The following is a 21,725-nucleotide window of genomic DNA, read 5'->3' as shown; positions in this document are numbered from 1 at the left end:
CTTTGGAATTTATTACGGTTAGTTCTCGTTCTCTTTCTACATTGACCAAACTGTTAGTATTTTTGTAGAGCAATAAACTGGTGAACATGTTACTTGTGTTAACCCAAAAAAAGAAAAGATTTACATAAATGAGAAAATACTATAAGAGAGCCACGAGCTTCTCGATGATGGAGGAGTTGATAGAGAAGCTTACCGTCGCCACACGAAATCCACACATTTCTTCTCTCTTGTTTACATTTCTTGCTTTCTGCAATTTGTTTTTCCACGTGTCCCAACCATTATAGGTTTCTTTTATTTTCGGTGCTACAACAAAAATTAACCTGTTACCGAGTACGAGTAGGTAGCTATGTTTTAATTCTATGTGGTGCACCACATTATATTTTTTTCATTAACTAAACCCTAGTCTACTCATAAAACTAGGAGAGATTTTTCTGAACTTCTCCATAATAACTATCTAACTATTTACCAAGATTTTTTTTTGTTTTGTTCTTTATTTTGTTATTACAAAAATAGGCAACCGAAAATTCAAATTGAGATTTTGTGAAAACAAGACTCGGTAAACAAAATCATATTTTTACTATATTAGTCTCGTTTCAATTTTGAGATTTGAGGAGACTGGGTCTTGACATGATGAGAACGAAGATTCCTGCAAAAACATGCATATATTAATAGATTCCGATATTATAGAAGAAACAAAAAACAAAAAAAAAAACAAAAAGAAGGTTAAATGTTTTATTATGGACACACGAAAAACATCAATGTCATAATTTTGAAAAATTGGATTCCAAATTATGCAGTTAACTTAAAAATATTGATCAATATGACTTGACTTACAAAAAGTCTCGAAAATATCATATGCACAAATATACGTTTACCGAGTCTTATTTAATGATACTTATATATTTGTGGAAGACAACCATCAAAAAGTCAGGGTGGCCGAGTGGTCTAAGGCGCCAGACTCAAGTTCTGGTCCTGTTACGAGGGCGTGGGTTCAAATCCCACTTCTGACAGTTCTCTTTTTTTTTTTAGTTTCTCTCTTTTTAAATCAGACATGTGGTTGACTAAAAACTTCAAATTAGTCTCTCTTTTTTGAAGTGTTCCAGTTTGTAACAAATTTTATTATTTACTTCTACATATTCAACCTAACGGGTCCTATAATATGGTAAACGAAGTTTTGAATGCTAAACAAATCAAAATATTAGGTAGAGTCCATTACGAGAAAAGATAGATACTATCTATTCCTAGCTCTTAATCTGTACTGCCGATTTTTTTGACATAAAAGGTTGAAGGGAATTCTATAAAGAGATAATGGATAATGGGAATTCAAAATGTACTTGTGTTACTAACAAAATTCCCCTTCTGAAGGCTCGTACTAGTGTAAAAAGACAAATCAGCTAAAAACAGAGAAAAAACCAAACACTTAATCAAGCCTCATGAATGTAGAAATCTCATTATAGTCGGTCACAAACTAAGTAAAGAGATTAGATTCCTAAATTAAGTAAACAGCAGTATCAGCTATTTTGCTTCCTAGGCAAGCGATATCCACCAAAAACACAAGCATGGTCACCCTCACAATTGTCAAGAGGCAATATCTCTGTTGGTCTCAACTCTTCCATTTGCAGCTTCTCCACTTCCTTCTGATACACTGTTTCTGCTGATAACTTTGAGTCTATACTATTCGCCTGAAACCAATTAAAAAAAAGCTTATAAGTTACACAAAAAACAATACACACTGAAAAAAAAAGAGAATGATTTGATTGAACCAGCGGTTGCAAGTTTTGTTACATACGTTTATAGTAATCATAAAATGACCTCCAGGTTTGAGGAAATATGATGCGTTGAGAGCTATGATCGTAGCTTGGTCTGGTTGATTAATATCACATAATATGATATCAACCATGCCAACAAGCATTCTGTATTTAGCAGGATGTCTAGCATCTTCAATGATTGGTATAACATTAGTTCTCTTCTCAGTCATGTTCACCAAATCGCTACCACATATATGAGAATGCTCAACAGCGTAAACACATCCCTCCTATCAATCAGAAAAGCAAACATAAGTAACATATGGAGAAGAAGAAAAAGGTGTTAAGGTTCAGGGTTTCACTTACATGGCCAACAATGTCAGAGACATGAGATACAGTGTATCCGGAAGAAGCACCAAGGTAAAGAACTTTAAGACCAGGATTCTACAATTTCAAGAAACAAAAGTGTTTTTCTTTAGTTTCAAGAACAGAGGGATAAAAGAGATTGTTACCTTGATGATGTGATGGGACTTACGATCCAAATGTTATCAACACCAATGTTAATAGCAGCAGCTAACTTAGATCTATGAGGGTTCCAAATTCTGTATTCAACTGTAGATCGATCTTCGTTTTGAACAAAGATTCTCTTCTCATCGTAAATGATTTCACCAGGAACTAAGTTCTTGGTGACAAGAGCATCTCCTTTACTCTTGGCAATGAACACTCCTGCGTGCCTGTGTGGCGCCACTAACACTTTGTTTCCTCCTTTAATTCCTCCGCCGGATTCACTTCCACGGCCTCTTACGGCACTTCCTCCACCGCCTTTGGCTAAACCTCTTCCACGGCCACCACCACCACCACCACCACGTCCTGAGCATAATCATATATACGCAAAACCGAATCAGAAAAGAGTATTACTAAATCTCCCACTAAACTTGAATTGAAGCGGTGAGGAATCAAAATAGTATACGTAACAAGCAAGTCAGCTAGAGATATTGTGGTAAAACGAAAATCGAATAAACGCAACCCTATATGTTAGGTCTAACAGAGAAACAAGTATAAATAAAACGGCTTTTAGGGTACGTACCTCTTTGGGGAGGGCTCATATTTGATATAGATCGAGAGCGACGGGACTAAAAGGAAGAAGCGGAAGCAACAAAGGAGAAGATTGATGTAGAAGTTGAAGCTTTCCTAATTAATGCTTGTTTTTAATGGAGGCGTTCATAGGGTTTTAAGAATGTTAATCTATTGGAATTTGGGTTGAAATTGGAATAGGAAAGGTTTAATTTATTTTCTCCATAAAATTGGAAAGTTAATATTTATCAATGGGAAAAACGTCATTTAAACGATTGAACTTTCAAATTTTGGTCATTTAAATCATGAACTTTGTTGTAGGCTATTTAAAACATCAATTTTTGTTAATTAGTTTTTTTAAACATGAAGTTTCATTGACCAAGCGAAAAAAGACATAACGTTAAATCCGATAATTAACCTACTAACAGACGTTACTATGCCGTTAATCACACTATTACTAACAAAACGACGTCGTTTTAATGAAAGTTTTAATTCAAAAAATATCATTTAAACCATGAATTTTTAAATATATGCCATTTAAACCATGAAATTGTAAATGTATGTCATTTAAACTATGAACTTTCAAATTTATGTCATTTAAACCATAATACATAATACATTAAAAAGGAGAGCAATTCTTCAAACTCTAATGTAGTGTCCTAAAACAAGATGATCAATCCTTCAAACTCTATTGTAGTGTCATAATAAATGAAAAAGACTCAAGAAAAATACAAAAAGATACAAAATACATGACAAAGATCGAAAAAGAAGGATTAATTGATGTTCTTCTTTCTCTTTTTCAGAATCGCAACATGAGGAAGAGTCAAAGAAAAAAGAGAGAAACTAAACTAAATGGTTTAGCCGGTTAGGCTTATATACTTCTGCGATTTCTAATAAACCAGTCAGTCCGAACCGAACCGAAATCCGATTATCCAAATCAATTGCGCCGAACGGTTAGGCTTTCTCTTTTCGTTTTTCTTCGATAACCAAAATTTTCAGGTTGTTTAGTTTTCACCGAATGCCCAGGGAAAGTTCATGGTTTAAAATGACATATATTTACAAGTTTCATGGTTTAAAACTAATACTTCCATTAAAACGACGTCGTTTTGTTAGTAACGGAGTGTTTAACGGCATAATAACGTCTGTTAGTAGGTCAATTATCAGATTTAACGTTATGTCTTTTTGGCTTGGTCAACGAAATTTCATATTTTAAAAAGCTAATCAACAAAAGTTGATGTTTTAAATGGCTTTCTACAAAGTTCATGGTTTAAATGACCAAAATTTGAAAGTTCATGGTTTAAATGACATTTTACCCATTTATCAATATAGTATTTTTCGTAGAGGCCTCAAACTATGAAACTTTACTTGTAGTTTTTTTTCGGGCTGGTCCGAAGTAATTAAATGTTAACAAGCAAAACACAAAACAGATACCAAATACATATACAGTTTGTGGAAAAAAACAGTATAAATAAAATAATATTTTTTTTGAATTTTTTGTAATCGTTTAATATTTTGTTTGAAATCAAAACTTCACTAATAAATTTATCAACAACACGCAATATATATATTTTATAAACATAAGAAATATTTAATTAACTTAAAGCCACAAACATATGTAAAACAAAAGATCCAATATAATTTAATCATAATAAAATATCTTATAAATATATATATTTTTTTTACATAAAAAGCCAAAAATTATTTGTCTAAAATAATATGCTTCTAAAAATTGGATACCTAAACCATTGTTTGGATAGCTGTGTGTGCGTCAGGGCATGGCGATGAAGAACGGAAAATACAGAAACTGGGCGGAGCTTCCACGGTAGTTTTTTTTCTTTTTTTTTTTGTTAACTCAAGATAATCTCAAGTCCACATATGTCCAGATTCCAGACTAATCCCCTGGAGAAAGGGTAACCCATGGGTAGGCTCCCTTCCGGATAATTAAATGGGTCGAAAACAATGACTCATACCATACGTAGCTTCCACCGTAGTTAATGTCTTCGATTCTGCTCTGTGCCTCCATCTTAGTGTGGAAGAGATACTCGGCATAGCTCGGAAAGTGTGTAGATCGTGGCGAATAGTCTCTAGATTGTGAAGATTAGAGCAAAAATTATCAAGATTATAATTGTTTCTTCCCATCACTCACTGGAAACATTCAATTACTATTACTTGCTTTACAAGTTAAAAGGTCAAACTTTGTTGAACCGTTCAGCATTTTTAATGCATTCGATTTCGCAGTGTTCAAATTGTATATTTTTCACGGGTGATACGTATTTTAACACGAAATTAACGAAAATTTGAATTGAAAATACTTTAAATTACATATTATGTTTGACACAAACGAATATTAATTCAGTAATTATAATTTTACTCATAATAATTTTATTTAAATTGATTTATTCGCACATTAGTGTGGGTTGTTAACTAGTAAGGTTTATTTGATGCTATATGTTCTGCGAGTAACTCATGAATAAATCTTAGTTCTGTCTAGTTTGATAAATATAATTGGAAAGATTCTATGAATGATTTTTTTTTGCATTTTAATTTTGTTGTTCTAATGATCAAATCATGTTATAACTCTGTATTGTAAGTATTTGTAGATCAAGTAATCTGAGAAGCCTTAGAGAGTTAGAGTTGTCGACTTCCTTGGAATAACGACAATAGGGAATTTGGAAGCAGTCGTAAAACTCCCATTGCTTGAAGAAGTTGAGTTTTCATTCCGGCTTATCGAAGAAAAGCTTTTGAAAGGTGTAGGTCAGTCTTGTCCCAATCTGAGAACGTTGAAGGTATACGACAATAGTTACGTAGATAGTGGTGATGACGTTGCTCTAGCGATCGCTAAAAAAATGCCCGGTCTTTGTTTTTTTTAGTTTGTATCACACAAACTTAAAAATACCAAAGAGCTTTTGTCTTGTCCTAATTAAGGAGAGAGCTTTCTACTCCGCAGCATTCTTCTTTTTCTTCCCCTTCCCCATCTTCTTAGCCTTCTCCATCTCAGCCTTCTCCATCTTCGCAAGTACAATAGCTAATGTAAAGTATAAACAACGAAATTAAGGAGAGAGGTTATAATTATGCAAGAGTTGCTGGAAACAAAATTATAAAAAAAAAAAAAAAACAAGAAGGCAAGAAGAAGAAAGAGCAAAATTTTACGTACATGGATGTTCACAGCCGGTACGCTGTCTTTTAGGGACACTTGGCGGGGCAACATGACGAACTACTAAATTCCATCCTTGTGCGTTACGTCCACTTAGTTCCAGCGCCTTCTGTACACATCCTTTTCCCATAATAGAAATCTCAGCAAGTCTGGAAAATTCGATTTTTTAGTTAGGATTTAATAACTTGAGACAGGGAGGGAGGGAGGGAGAGCTGGGAAAAATATTCACAAATTTGGGGGATTAGAAGTAAGAAGGCAAAAACAACCTTGCGGGAACAAATTTTCCGTCGACCAAATCAACTGTGGGAATAACACTAACATCGGTGACCTCTCCACATGAAGAGAAATGTTCATACAACCCGATCATGTAATCAATATCACGCACCGAAGAAGGTAAACCATCTTCTACCTTAACCATCAGCCTAATTAACAAGGAGAGAATATTATAAATAGCACGCATGATCACAAGAACAGATACTAAAAGCATTGCAGGAGATTAAAAATAATAATATTAATCAAACTTACTCGCGTACTTCTCGATCCAAGGGGTAGTTCCTTAACTCGGCAGGTTCTTTCGGCTGGGGTACAGGCTTAACGACTGCAGTCCATCCTCCCAGGTCACGTCCACTAAGTTTCAATGCCTTGTCTCTCGCACCTTCTCCCCAATAATAAATGAAGACAGGACTCCTGAGGATACCCTTTCTGTCTCTGGGAACAAAGATACGCGCGATCTTTCCGCATTTAGCGAAATGCTTTGTCAACGCGAGACTGAGAGGAAACTGATGATGAAACCTAGTTTCATATCCCTCTACGGAAATCGTGCTAAGGCTACAATAGAATTTGATTGCAGGAGATAATATTATTATTAGCTAACATGACAACATCTCTCATGGTTCCCAAAAAAAACAAAAAATCAAAAGAATGAAACTTACCGTTCTTCACCCAGCGATTCCTGACCCTAGTGTACATAAAAAAAAATCTAATCAGATATTCTCTCGACTACCTAAATATGAAGAGTTGAAGACCTAAATCATCTAATAGAGAGAGAGAGAGAGAATCAGAGGAGCTTAAGCAAATAGGGAGATCCATAAAGAGAAGAAGATTACTTACTTTGATGGCGGATTCGTCCATAGTTGATTTTCACAAGAACGACTGATAACAAGGATTTTTGTAGATCTAGGGGTTTAGGATTGATTATTGAACAAGGTACGATTCGTGTTTTTTTCTTAAGGTACGATGTGTATTTTATCTTTTAAGTTTTAACCTTATAATTTTCGGACATAACCGTCTCTTGTTTTTGGGCTTTCAATTAGTTCAGGCCTGTAATAAAGCCCATAAACAAAATCACATTCCTTGATTCTTCAAGTTTATGATTTAAACGCACAAGTTTATGTTAGGTCGAACAGAGAAACAAGTATAAATAAAACGGCTTTTAGGGTACGTACCTCTTTGGGGAGAACTCATATTTGCTATAGATCGAGAACGACGGAACTAAAAGGAAGAAGCGAAAGCAACAAAGGAGAAGATTGATGTAGAAGTTGAAGCTTTCGTGATTAATGCTTTTTTTTTTTTTTAATGTTTTAAGAATGTTAATGATCTATTGGAATTTGGGTTGAAATTGGAATAGGAAAGGTTTAATTTGATAAAATTGGAATGTTTTTATTTATCAATATAGTATTTTTCCTAGAGGTCTGAAACTCTGAGAAACTAACAGGGGCAGATCTAGTAAGGCTGTATTGGGGTCAGCTGACCCCATTTTTTTTTGTTTATTATTATTAGTTATAAATTCTAGTATGACCCCTATAAATTTTGTAATTTGACCCCTACAAATTTTACATTTTGATTTGATTCCTACAAATTTTACATTTTTACCACATTTTAGACTAAATTTCTATTTTGAGTCTCTAAAAATTGGATTTTTACCCTTATTTTTCTAAAAAAAAATCATTTTGACCCTCTAAAATTTTACATTTTTATTCCTTTAAGAAAAAAATTTTTTTTGGACCCCTCTAAAAAATAATTTTGGCTCCGCCACTGGAAACTAACATTACATGCTGTTTTTTTCGGGCCGGTCTGAAGTAATTAAATGTTTACATGCAAAATACAAAACATACTAAAGTAAGATCCGTGCTAGAGCATGGGTTGAAATTCATTTTATTTATATTGTAATTTTTTTTATAAATATATTTGATGTAATTGTTTTTATTTTTTTTTTAGATAAAATATTATACAATAAAATCAAATGCTAAATATAATGACTTCAAAAAGACACTTATTTTGTAAGTTTTGTATTGTTAATGATTCTAGATAATTACCCGTGCTATAACACTGGTTAAATTTTATTTTATACAAAATTTGTATATTTTCTATTTTAATATGTTATATTAGTTTATGTAATGTGAAGTTATTTCAACAATGTATATTCTACCTCATGATTTGAATGTCATTATAAGACATAATTTTGTGAATTTGGTTTTTTAAAAGCGAGTTTTTATATTATGAATAATTTAATATATTGTTATACTTTTTGTTTTTATATACTTAGTTTTTTGAAATTCTTTCATATTATTGACATTGTTATAACAAACCAATTTAGAGTGTTTATAGTTTCTAACTTTAATATCAAGTTTCAATATTTTAAAAATATTTCAAAATAAACTATTTAATTTTTATTATATTATATAAAATTATAAAATTCAACAAAAAAATATGAAATTGAATTTAAATATTCAAATTTTAATCCGTTACTTAGTAAAATTTTTAATTTAATAGATATTATTTTTAAAGAATAATATTAATAAAATTTGAGTATTTTATCGATTGAATCATTTATGTTTGTTTTTTAAAATTCAACTTATGGTATATCCGGAAAAAAACTATTTTTTAATTATAATAATTGATATGATAATTTATTTGTTTCACAAAATTAGACTCATATATAAAAATAAGAGGTGAAGTATAATGATAATTAACAAATTATTATGTTAAGTTAGACATCAAAGGATTTTATTTGATGAATAATTTAATAAAAAAAATTAATATGGTAAGTTAGATGATATCAAATGATTTTTTTAAATATTCTCTTTAAGATTTTTGGAAACAATAAATCCAGACTATACAAATAATATAAAACTTAATCTGTAACCTATAAAAATGTTGTGTACTTCCGTTTTATTATAGAGGGATACCCAAATACATATATACAGTTTGTAGAAGAAAAAAAGTAATCGTAAAACTATATTCTTTTGAATTTTTTTTGTAATCGTTTTATATTTTGTTCGAAATCAAAACTTCACTAATAAGTCTATCAACAACACGCAATATATATATTTTTAACATAAGAAATATTTGATTAACTTAAAGCCACAAACATATGTAAAACAATTTGTCCAATAAAATTTAATCATAATAAAATCTATATATACATTTTTGAAGTACATTTTTGTTTCTACCCTTTTATTGTTGCTTATTTACAATATTGGTCTCTAAACATTCAATGCACTTACTTACTTAAAATGGAGAATCGACCATCACATATAAATTATATTTTACTGTCTTGGTCCCTAAACATTCAATGCATTAAATTACTAAAATTTGAGAAATCGACCTTCGTCCCTAAACATTCAATGCACTAAATTACTATAATTTGAGAAATCGACCAATACATTTATATTTTAATGCCATAATCTCTCACATTTGATTCCTATAATCTCTACAAATCTCAATAGTACAATCATTTAACATCCTATATTCCTAAAACGTGTAATCAAATGCATAAATGTTATCCCACTTAATTCAAATTCCCAAACAAATACAAAACTTTACAACCAAGCCAAACTTTTAATTCTCTATATAGATTATTTGGAAACTAATGTTGAAGGGCAAAATCACTGTCTTAATAACACAGAGATTATTGTAATCTCGCTTTGAATTAATACAACGATTACAATAGCCTTGGTCATCAAGCATATTGGAATCTATAAATACTATATTCACGAACAATAACATACCAACACTCACAGTTAAAACCTACATCCTGCATATCCAACCACTAATCGAGAGAAATGGCTGCATCATTTGCATTAATGCGAGATATCCGTCCGTACAAGACAGCATGGAGAGTTCAAGTTAAGGTCCTGCATAAGTGGCGTACTGGAGAACCCCTAGAATTAATTATGGCTGATGAAACTGTAAGTAATTTATGTAGTATACATTTTATGTATGGCATGCATCTTATGATTCTCTATTTTAATCATTTCAGGGAATGAAAATCCATGCCTCAGTCAAAAAAGACTTGGTTACACGTTACGTGAACCACCTAGCTGTTGGTGAGTGGAAATTCATAGACTTTTTCTTTAACACATGCGAATGGACAATTTCGTCCCATAAATCATCTTTACAAGATGAATTTTGTAAACGGGACTATGGTTACGAGAAGTGATCCAAAACCGGATTCCAACTTCTTAAGCTTGGCCAAGTTTCAGAAGATTCTCAGTGGTGAACTGAATCCCAACATGTTGATTGGTTAGTACTATATACATGACTTATCACTTTTTATTACATTGTGTTTCAAGCAACACAGTTGCAAAAAAAATTCTAATTACTTTTCTTAAATCCACGTTTAGATGTGGTTGGACAAGTTGTAAACATTGGTGAGATAGAGCCCCTTGAAGTTAACAACAAACCAAATCAGAAACTCGAATTTGAGTTGCGAGATGAGAAGTTAGATTTTATCAATATTTTCAGTAATTTTGTTATTTTTGTTTCTATCATTATTGTAAATTGTTTAACAAGTGATATGTAATAGTGATGAGAGAATGGCATGTACCTTGTGGGGTGGATTCGCTGAGCAAGTTTATAGAGCCATCAATGATGCTAACGGTGACATTGTTGTTTGCGTCCTCAGGTTTGCCAAAATCAAAACCTACAAAGGTAATAATCTATCTTCACTTTGGATTTATCTATATATCACTTATACTATTGTTTATATTAATATCACTCATTCAAGAAACAATCACACATACAGGGATAAAGACTGTTGCTAACTCTTTTGACGCTTCACAACTTCACCTCAATCCAGCCTGGCCTGAAGTCGATGCTTTCATCAAAGCGTAAGCCATTACAAATATTAGATATTCCCACATATGACTTATATATAATGCTGAAAAAAATTGCATATGAATTGTGTTTACACACAGGCTGCCTGCTGATGGTCTGTCACTAGCATTTCGTGAGGCAATCCCAAGGTTCCAGATTATGGCTGTAAACGAGGAGGACCTTAATCAATATCCAAGGAAAACCATTGCGTTGTTGTTGGATTCTGTTGAGGTTTGTATCTACTTTACAAAATGTGTTTATCATTCCCAACAAAATTTAACCCATAGTTTTTATTTAATAAATATTTTACTGTTTCAAGGTTGGCAAAATAAGAATAATGTGCACTATCTATGCAATTGACACTGACTGGGCATGATATTACTTTAGTTGCCGTAACTGCAACAAGAAAGTTAACCACATCCATGCAGCTGTCAATGCTGTCAATGGAGTTACCAAGAAACCCAAATTTTGGTGTGACAAATGCAAGACCGTTGTCACAAATGTCATTGCTAGGTTAGTTATTTTACATTTCTAAAATGAATTTACTTTCAGGACAGAAAGAACTAAATATATTTTGCAGGTACATGATTTATGTGAAAGTCATGGACAATACTGGAGAAACAAAATTCCTTTTGTTTGATAGCATCGCTTCTGAAATCATTGGAGAGTCTGCACCGAGTATTCTTGGTGGCTCATTTGATGAGGTATTGTCGCTACTATAAAACCTTCTTTCATGTATCTTATGTCTTTTTTTACTAACTATATTTTATACAACCAACATATTGCAGATCCTGAATCTATTCCAGAACCAATCAAGAACTTGGTTGGCAAGACATTTGCATTCCTGGTATGTGTGGAGCGAGAAAACATTTGGGATGGAAAGGATTCTTACAGGGTAACCAAATTACTCTCTAAAGATGGACTACTGGCCGAACAAGTCACTGAAGATTCAGCTGACATTGTCAACTCAGCTTCGATTGGATCTGGTGATCAGGTAAACATATAGTTGTACTAACTGCAGGTTAATATAGAGTTTACGTTACTGAATCTTTGGTCTTTACAGGTTCCACTTGCATTAACTTATAGTGGAAGTACTGATTCAAGTACACCCTCATCAAAGCGTGTTTATGCATGTAATGTTGATGGAAGTGAACAAGGATCTTCTTCCAAAAAGGTCTGTGTCAAACCCATGGAGAATCCTGAAGACATAGTTAATCGTGATACTGCTACCCTTACCTTTCAAGAAAACAACGTGAAAAAGGGTACTACTGAGGACGTGGAGAATGATGTGGGAAAGAAGTGTGTTGGTGAGAAGATCAATGAGACGGAGGTGGATTTGAAGAAAATGAAAGGAGTTAACATCAAGGTTGAGAAGTAGGAGTGATCCGAAGTTGTGTTTTCTAATAGTTGTTGTCAGTTTTCGTTTGGAGTGACTTTCTCCTTCTATTTATCAATAAGAATGGTTTGTAAGCCATGTATTTTAATATATATTCAATAAAATTCCACCTTTTTGAAGTATTTTTACTGAAATTAATCTTATGCAGTCATTTACCTTAATGAAAATAAAATGAATAAAAATATTCAAATTTCAGTAATTATTGTATAAACGTAAATAACTAGATTGCAAATTCTGTATATGATTCTAACTGTAATTGGGTTATTTTTATGTAGTTTTAATATACTAACAGGTATTTTATAATATTATCGGTAATTACTTATAATAATTCTCATTCCTGGCTAAGTGATTAGAATTTTATATATAAGATATGCTAACTACTGAAAACGGTCATGTACTTACTTGAGTTTGGAAATTAGCGAGTCAGAACTCCAACATCTTAGCCAGTCAGAACTTCAACAGATTAGCTATATCTCCTCCAACATAACCTACCAATTAGCATAATACGAAAATTTCAATTAAATAAAAAGATGTGATATTTTAGAAAATGTATATCTAGATTACATATAATTACCAAAAAGCCAAACTCCTTGGCATAATGTGACATCAATATGCGCAATGAATCTGTGCTAAATAATAAAAAAACAAACACGATTAATGTAATAAAATTATACCTCACATTCTAAATATCACATTATTAATACATTAGCATTAATCTCCTAAAATAAGCCAATTACAGTTAATAATTTCCTAAATCAATGAAAGAGTTACACTCTGAAATTATTTTCTGTTTCTAGAAGGAAAACATGAATATTCCATAAAGATCTTGTGCCAATATATCCATTTAAAATAGGTGTGTTATCTTCTTCAAAATCACAATATCAATTACTATAATACCTTCCATAAGATCACTTTAAATATATATAAAACACATTACCTAGGTAAGAGGAAGCAAATCCATTTTAGGGTTCAAAGAATTATACGAACATAAACATGAAGAAAAAACATGATTTCACTGATGCAAATTTGCTCAATTCTGGAAATTCAACCAAAAGAACCCGCAAGGAAACCACCATACAAGGATGAGAAATCTCACCCATACTACAATCAGAGGGAAATGTGAGTGTACCTCTTACGTCAGCTTTCAACAGAGTCTTCACAAATCTTACCAATAATCAAACGATCCAAGATGAAAATTACCTTTCACCATCACATAATCATGCAGTTGCCAATAATGGTTAGTTAAAACTATATTATAGATATATTGAATTGATCCTACACACCAGTTCTTATTAAAACCCGAAATAAAACATCGCACTTACATCACTGAAAATTTTGAAACAGGATCCATTCACTTGACTTTAAGTAAACTCTCTTCAGATTCATTTAAGCCATGGCTAACACCTACAGGTAAATCTTGTAATGTGTTTATATATTTTCATGTATTTAAATTATATATGTATTACGAATTAACAAACTTTTATTTGAAAAACATGACTTACAATGTACTACGTTTTTGTTCAGGAGAAACTCCATAGTCAACGGTCACGTCAATATCTCATAACGACGCCAGTGATGTACTTAGAAACATCACCAATTTGCCCACCTCTTATGGACGAAGGTGTCCACTGCAAGAATCTGCATCAGAAAGTGAGTTACCATTTTATGTTCTATGTTATGCACTTCAACCCATGAACAGAAAAAAACATATATGCTTTTAGTGTTGAAAGTTGTTTTTTTCTCCAGCTAATCATCAAAGTACATATACTACTCCGTCTATAAGCAAACATCAACAATCACATTATGTTCCATATATCAAGGACTTGCCAACTAGAAATTTGGCAAAAGAATTCACAAATGCTTCTTCCTCACAATTATTTAAAGGGTACGTGCTAAAATCCCAGTCTTTCGAATTGTCTGCCATTTTACATCACATTCTCATATTGATTAAAATAAATTTCTATAATAGGTCCATATGATGAAATAATGGAAGAAAACAATGACACAAGTAGTAATGAAGAGGAACCATTGGGAGGAGAAGACGACGACTGTTTATCTGAAGAAGATGTTGAAGATCAAACTTACTACTATAATACTGATGATGACATATAAACTGATAATGAAAGCCATGAGGGAGTAGATTTAAATGTATCAGGATCCAATGCAGAACAAAACAATAGTTTCCTATCTACGCGTTTGGAAAGCCTACACCAGTCGTGTGAGAAAACAAAGGATAATATGGGAGTCGCAGAAGTAAAGAAATCATCACGTGGCTATACTAAAAAAAAGACCAAGTCTACGTCAAAAGAAATCCAATCGGGTTAACATTATACAAACAAATTTTATATCTTTGTCTGTATGCTTTATATTACAAAATAACATCATCTATTTTAATCCTAGGTTATCTTGATCATGGCGATCCAACCTACAAGTGTAAGTATTGTAATGCATTGATGTGGTATGAAGAACGTTTAAACAAGAGACGGAGACAAAAAGATCCAGTGTTTAGTCTTTGTTGTGGTCAAGGGACAGTTAAACTGCCCTTTTTAAAAGAATCACGTGATGTTCTTCGAAGGCTACTTAATGGTAATGATGCTCTTAGCAGGAATTTCCGACAACATATCAGACTTTATAATATGATATTTGCTATGACTTCTCTTGGTGGAAAGATTGATCGATCTATTCCAAAAGGTCATGGACCAAATATGTTTCGTTTGCAAGGAGGAAACTATCATCGAATAGGTAGTTTGAAGCCAGATGAGGGTGATTTTGCTAAGTACTCACAACTATATATAGTTGACACAGAAAATGAAGTGGATAACCGCGCAAGTGTTATAAAGTAAGTTAACTCATATTTCATAAATTATAAGTTGGTTTAATTATTCTTCTATCAACTACGTGTAAAGTTTAACTATTTGGGTTTTATTGTCCACAGTAAGTGTAAAAACTCAGAAACTGAATATGGAAAACCAAAACTAAAGAAGGAAATCATCGAAGCATTAATAAAAATGTTGAATGACGTTAATCCGTATGTGAAGAACTTCAGGACAACAAAAGATAGGTTTCAAACAGACCAAGAACAACCTTTTCATATGAGAATTGTTGCTGACCGTGTTGGAGTTGATGGGAGAACTTATGGTATACCTACAGCATCAGAGGTTGCTGCACTAATACCCGGTGATTTTCACAGAGAAATGTCTTCACGTGATGTAGTTATAGAGGAAAAGTCTACTGGTCACCTAAAGAGGATAAGTGAAGTTCATATCTCATATTTGGCACTACAATATCCCCTAATTCTTTGTTATGGTGAAGATGGTTTCAGACCTGGCATCGAAAAATGTTTTAAAGGAGCAAACAACACCAAGAAGAAAAAGGAGTGTATTAGTATGAGACAGTGGTTCGCATTTCGGATTCAAGAGAGGGATAATGAGTGTCATACGCTTCTACAGTCAAAGAGGCTATTCCAACAATTTTTGTGTGATGCTTACACAACCATTGCAACAAATAGGTTGAATTTTATAAAGTTCAATCAGTCAAAGAAGTGATGCGAGAACTACAACAACATAAAAGAAGCTGCTCAATCAGGAAACACAACTATGAGCCAACAAGGGACTCAAATTAATATTCCCACTTCCTTCACTAGTGGACCTCGGTACATGGTTCAAAGCTACTACGATGCTATGGCCATATGTAAACACTATGGTTTCCCTGACTTATTTATTACGTTTACGTGCAATCCTAAATGGCCAGAGATAACTAGATATGTATCAGAGCGGGGGTTGACGTCCGAAGATAGACCTGACATCGTTGCTAGGATTTTCAAAATCAAGTTGGATTCTCTAATGCAAGATTTAACAGAAAGGAATATCCTTGGCAAGACAGTTGCAGGTAATTTCATATCATGATTCGCTTTCTTCCAGTATTTTTAAATTATAGATTTGTATGTTACTTAGTAGAATATTGTATATTTGCAGCTATGTACACTATTGAATTTCAGAAAATAGGTCTTCCACATGCACATATACTCTTATTCATGGACCAGAAAAGTAAACTGCCAACAGCTGATGATATAGACGAAATGATTTGTGCTGAGATTCCAGATAGTGGAAAAGACCCTGAGCTTTATGAAGTGATTAAAGATTGTATGATTCATGGTCCATGTGGTGCAGCTAATACGAGCTCTCCATGTATGGTGGATGGGAAGTGTTCTAAGCTATACCCTAAGAAACATGAAGACATCACAAGGGTTGGTACTGATGGATATCCTGTTTACCGGAGGCGTCAATCTAAACTATTTATTGAAAAGAATGGTATCAAGTGTGATAGTAGGTATGTTGTCCCTTACAATGCCAAGTTATCAGTTCGCTATAGAGCTCATATCAACGTGGAGTGGTGCAATCAAATGGGTTCTATCAAATCTTTGTTCAAATATATGAACAAAGGTCCAGATCGTGTTGTTTTTGTTGTTGACCCGGTTACTCCGACTCAAACAGATACTACGAATAATACAATGGCAGGAGAAGATTCTACTCAAAGTGAGAAAAATAAAAATGAAATCAAAGATTGGTTTGATTGCAGGTCAGTATTATAATATTTTACACATTAATGCAATTATCTTTTTATATCCTAAGTTTGTAACGACGGTATTTGTTTGAAATAAATTTTAGGTACGTCTCAGCTTCAGAGGCTATTTGGAGGATCTTTATGTTCCCAATCCAATATAGAACAACATCAGTACAAAGGCTATCTTTTCATGATGAAGGAAAGCAACCTGCTTATTTTGATGAAGACGATGATATAGATGAGGTGTTGGAACGAGTAGCGAATCAAGATTCTATGTTTTTGGCTTATCTGACTTTGAATCGAATAAATGCTGTTGGCAAAGATGGAAAATATGCTAGAGAGCTTACCTATGCGCAAATACCTACTTATTTTACATGGGATGGAAATAATAAGCGGTGGAAAAAGAGGGCAAGAGGATTTTCTTTGGGCCGAATCAACTATGTTCCACGGAGACTAGAAGCTGAATACTATTTAAGAGTTCTACTTAACATTGTGAAGGGACCAACATGTTATGAAGACATAAAAACATTCAATGGTGTACTCTATCCTTCTTACAAAGAAGCCTGCTTTGCACGTGGTATTCTAAATGATGATCAAATTTTTATTGACAGTCTGGTCGAAGCAAGTCAATGGTGTTTCAGTGACTATTTGAGAAACTTTTTTTCAATGATGCTATTTTCTGATTCTCTGTCTAGACCAAAACATGTTTGGAACGAAACGTGGGAGCTGTTAGCAGAAGGTATTGAGAAAAAGAAGCAAGAGGAATATAACAATCCAGGTTTGATTACTAAACTTCCCCATATCTACTCTTGAATTTAACATTATACAGTTTATGTTCTTAAAATAAGTCAATAACTCTCAGTATATTATAATTTCTTTCTATTCATATCTTAATTTATCAGAATCTGATATCAAGAACTATACTCTATAAGAGATAGAAAAAGTTATGTTGTTTAATGGAGGATCCCTTATGGAAATCGATAATTTCCCACAGCCAACCAGAGAAGGTACAGATAATTCAAACCGCTTGATTGTTGATGAGATGAGGTATAACCAAGATTATTTGAAAGAACATCATGATGAATGGATAGAGATGATGACATCAGAACAGAGAGGTATATACAACGATATAACTGAGGCTGTTTTAAAGAATTTAGGAGGCGTGTTTTTTGTTTATGGCTTCGGAGGAACTGGTAAAACTTTTATGTGGAAGACACTCTCAGCTGCTTTAAGGTCTAGAGGAATGATTCTTCTTAATGTGGCATCAATTGACATTGCTTCGTTGTTATTGGAAAGTGGTCGGACTGCGCTATGGGATGAAGCACCAATGATGAGCAAGTATAGTTTTGAGTCTTTAGATAGAAGCTTTACTGATATTATGGGGAACGTAGACAATAAAGTTTTTGCAGGAAAGGTTGTTGTCTTTGGAAGTGACTTCAGGCAAGTGCTTCCTGTGATCAATGGTGCGGGTCGGGCAGAGATAGTAATGTCAGCACTAAATGCTTCTTATATTTGGGACCATTGTAAAGTTCGGAAGTTAACTAAGAACATGTGTTTGTTTTCCAACAATTTGAGTGTTGATCAAGCTAAGGACATTAAAGAATTTTCAGATTGGCTATTAGCTGTTGGAGATGGTAGGATTTCTGAACGTAACGATGGTGAGGCTGTCATTGATATTCCAGAGGAATTTCTGATTAAAGAAGCTCATAATCCAATACATGCAATCAGTATGGAGATTTATGGGAATCTAGCGTTGTTGGAAGCAAACAATGATGCAAAGTCTATCAAACCAAAGCCATTTTAGCACCAACCTACGATGATGTCAACACAATCAATCAATATATGCTTGAGAAGTTGAATAGTAAGTGTTCTTATCATTGGTGTTAAATATCTTTAGTAATATAATATATAATGTTGTCAAATGGAAAAGGTTTACCATCAATTTTCTGTTCTAATTAACCGCAGGTGAAGAGAGAATATATTTAAGCGCTGATAGCATTGACCCTACCGATTCGGATTCTCTATCTAATCTTGTGATTACCATTGATTTCCTAAACAGTATCAAGATGTCTGGTTTGCCACATCATAGTTTACGATTGAAAGTTGGGGCTCCGGTTATGTTGCTTCGTAACATAGATACAAAGGGTGGGCTTTGTAATGGAACAAGACTTCAAATAACACAGATAGCTAATCATGTTCTCGAAGCAAGAGTAATTACAAGAGATAGAGCAGGTAAAATTGTATTGATTCCTAAGATTGATTTGACTCCATCAGATACGAAGCTGCCTTTCAAAATGCGTCGCAGACAGTTTCCACTAACTGTTGCATTTGCCATGACTATAAACAAAAGTCAAGACCAATCACTAGAGAAGGTGGGACTGTATTTGCCAAAACCAGTATTTTTGCATGGTCAGCTATATGTGGCTTTATCTAGGGTTACTTCAAAGAAAAGATTGAAGATTTTAATTGTCAACAGAGAAGAAAATATAGAAAGTCATGAAAGAGGTATTTCAGAATTTGGAGTAATAAAGATGTTGTCTCCACCTATCGACTCCTAAGTTTAAGAGGTATGCTATGTTTTCTTTTATTTAATACCTTCACAAAATTGGTGATTGGGAAGCGGAGGTATGTTAACATGATTAATGTTTCCACTGTAGATATCTAACATGGAAGGAGTTTAGCAGAAAGAAGGAAATTGAATATTTTAGTATGTTACAATTGGTACAATCTTTCAAAATTTTAGGTGTTCTTCTCTTATTCGTGAACAAAACGGTGTTCTTCTACATGGACGGAGTTTAGCAGAAATACTCAAATTGAATTGTTAGTTGCTTTTGTCATTTTTTTGTGATCTTCTCTTAATCGTGAACGAAAAAAACAGAAATATATCTTTATTGTTTAAATTTGGTTTTTTGGTTATTAGTTAATTTGGTTGTTTTGTTATTTGCAAAGAATAATTCAAAAGAAATTACGTAATATACATTTTTTCTAAATTCATACTAACTTTAACTACAATAATCGAGAAGATAATAAAAACTTACCTTGCCTTGCCGTACTTACCTTATTCATTGTATGCGTACAATGCTACAAATTCCTTATTGCTGGAAAGCAAGTTCAGTTCCGGATTTACCTGCACAACAAATAGAGCATTTTATGTTTTCTGAAATATATAAAGAAGTAAAAATTGTTATCAAAAAGATAGGGTTTGAAAGACTCTTAACTTTTTTAGGAATTTTCAACCGGACTCCACCATTTATTAGTAGTTTTAAACCTGTTATAAACATACAGTCAGATGTTATCATTTCTATAAATGACAAAAGAAAGAGAACATCAAACGATAAGAGTCTCTAAGAACTTTTTTTATTGCCTAAATTATGACTCTCGCTTACTGTATTTGCCCCAAATTTAGCAATTTTTGTTTATCAGGTTCACCAAGTAAAATAACTATGGGTTAAATGTATATTCGGTTAGCAAAATGCAAGATGAAAACAAAACAAAATAATGGAATATCTGACTCTAAGATTAGGATAAATATCTAATCTTCTCACCACAATCTTCAACCTTGATTGACTCTCTAAATTATATTTGACGGACTTGAACAGACTCATAGCGAGAAATACTGTTACAGACGAGAAGATTAATCGATTAAGTAAAACTGAGACTTACTCCTTAAAGAAGTAACAGTCATCATTGAAATTATAACTAGACGTGTTTAGAAACACAAAATTGCAGGATTGATTGTGACACAGACGCGAGTTTATAAACACGAAATTGCAGATGAAAAATATGGCAATCAAAATCGAAAATCCCATTGAGGTAGAATATCAAAATATATGTAAATGGCAAATTTGAATAAAGAATACCTTCTCGTTTTCATCGTTACATCTGATTGTAAATCGTAGATCGTCATTATGTAAGTTCTTGTGAATCGCCCATGAAGAGTATCACATAGATCTAGAACTAGAGAAGACACCGATTTTTTTTTTTTTTTTTTTTTTTTCTACTTGACTTCTCATAATATCAGATAATTATGGGCTTCACAATCCAAAATGGGCCTCAACATATCTAATTCCCATATCCAAAAATGTTATTGGGTAAGAATCCAAAAACAAATTCAAAATAAATTATAGTATATATATTATTAGATGTTTATGTGTTATGATATTATATATACTTTCTCGTTACAACCAAATTAAGTGAAAATTTTAATTATAAACCAAGTAATAGATTTCCTAAACAGTATCAACATGTTCATATCATAACATATGAACTATATAGTTTAATGTAACAATTTCAAATTTTAAGTAGTCTAAAACTATTTTCTAAATATAAAATATATGACAATCTAACTTAGATTACAATCCACACTATTATATTATACTTTAATATACTTAGGAGACCATCTATTTATTAAGAATACCATCTATTTATTAAGAACATACTTTCAAATTATTATGTACTTTTAGATAGTCAATAGATTTATACCAACGATATCCCGAAAACACAAAATGAGAATTAAAAACATTATAGACATGGTCAAAAACACTACAACATACAATATAACTTTCTGTTAATTTAATTTTTTTTAAAAAAAAATTGGCTCGCCGTATACCACGGGTTAAATCATAGTATTTTATAATATATATAACTTTTTTTTATAAAAAGCCAAAAATTATTTGTCTAAAATAATATGCTTCTA

The 21,725-nt window shown here is 32.7% G+C and overlaps 2 protein-coding genes, 2 non-coding genes and 1 pseudogene across 5 annotated transcripts; 3 read left to right on the top strand and 2 right to left on the bottom strand.

Moving 5' to 3' along the window:
* Positions 1-926: 926 nt before the first annotated feature.
* TRNAL-CAA (transfer RNA leucine (anticodon CAA)) lies at positions 927-1,010 on the top strand. The gene has a single exon. It is a non-coding gene; the product is annotated as a tRNA-Leu (tRNA).
* A 391-nt stretch (positions 1,011-1,401) lies between these two features.
* Positions 1,402-2,949, bottom strand: LOC104763405 (putative rRNA 2'-O-methyltransferase fibrillarin 3). The gene is made up of 5 exons (XM_010486779.2): positions 2,833-2,949; positions 2,281-2,615; positions 2,112-2,189; positions 1,790-2,035; positions 1,402-1,682 (listed from the first exon to the last, which is right to left on the bottom strand). Exons 1-5 carry the CDS (start codon positions 2,849-2,851, stop codon positions 1,512-1,514), a joined length of 849 nt encoding a protein of 282 aa, XP_010485081.2. The 5' UTR covers positions 2,852-2,949; the 3' UTR covers positions 1,402-1,511.
* Positions 2,950-5,625: 2,676 nt separating this feature from the next.
* Positions 5,626-8,410, bottom strand: LOC104761259 (uncharacterized). The gene is made up of 6 exons (XM_087500150.1): positions 7,084-8,410; positions 6,906-6,931; positions 6,499-6,801; positions 6,240-6,395; positions 5,974-6,122; positions 5,626-5,844 (listed from the first exon to the last, which is right to left on the bottom strand). Exons 1-6 carry the CDS (start codon positions 7,102-7,104, stop codon positions 5,756-5,758), a joined length of 744 nt encoding a protein of 247 aa, XP_087356276.1. The 5' UTR covers positions 7,105-8,410; the 3' UTR covers positions 5,626-5,755.
* Positions 8,411-10,037: 1,627 nt separating this feature from the next.
* Positions 10,038-12,509, top strand: LOC104761257 (replication protein A 70 kDa DNA-binding subunit B). The gene is made up of 9 exons (XR_015588276.1): positions 10,038-10,163; positions 10,320-10,497; positions 10,599-10,695; positions 10,781-10,905; positions 11,000-11,084; positions 11,172-11,301; positions 11,390-11,583; positions 11,651-11,774; positions 11,852-12,509. It is a non-coding gene; the product is annotated as a replication protein A 70 kDa DNA-binding subunit B (transcript).
* A 2,376-nt stretch (positions 12,510-14,885) lies between these two features.
* LOC147922941 (uncharacterized) lies at positions 14,886-20,056 on the top strand (annotated as a pseudogene). Its single transcript, XR_015589122.1, has 6 exons — positions 14,886-15,305; positions 15,402-16,354; positions 16,441-17,044; positions 17,098-17,807; positions 17,917-18,890; positions 18,995-20,056. The product of XR_015589122.1 is annotated as an uncharacterized LOC147922941 (transcript).
* The last annotated feature ends 1,669 nt before the right edge of the window (positions 20,057-21,725 follow it).

Source organism: Camelina sativa, chromosome 18 (assembly GCF_030686135.1).
Source record: "Camelina sativa cultivar CO46 ecotype springtype chromosome 18, ASM3068613v1".
NCBI lineage: Eukaryota > Viridiplantae > Streptophyta > Magnoliopsida > Brassicales > Brassicaceae > Camelina > Camelina sativa.
This window is presented reverse-complemented; position numbering and strand designations above follow the sequence as displayed.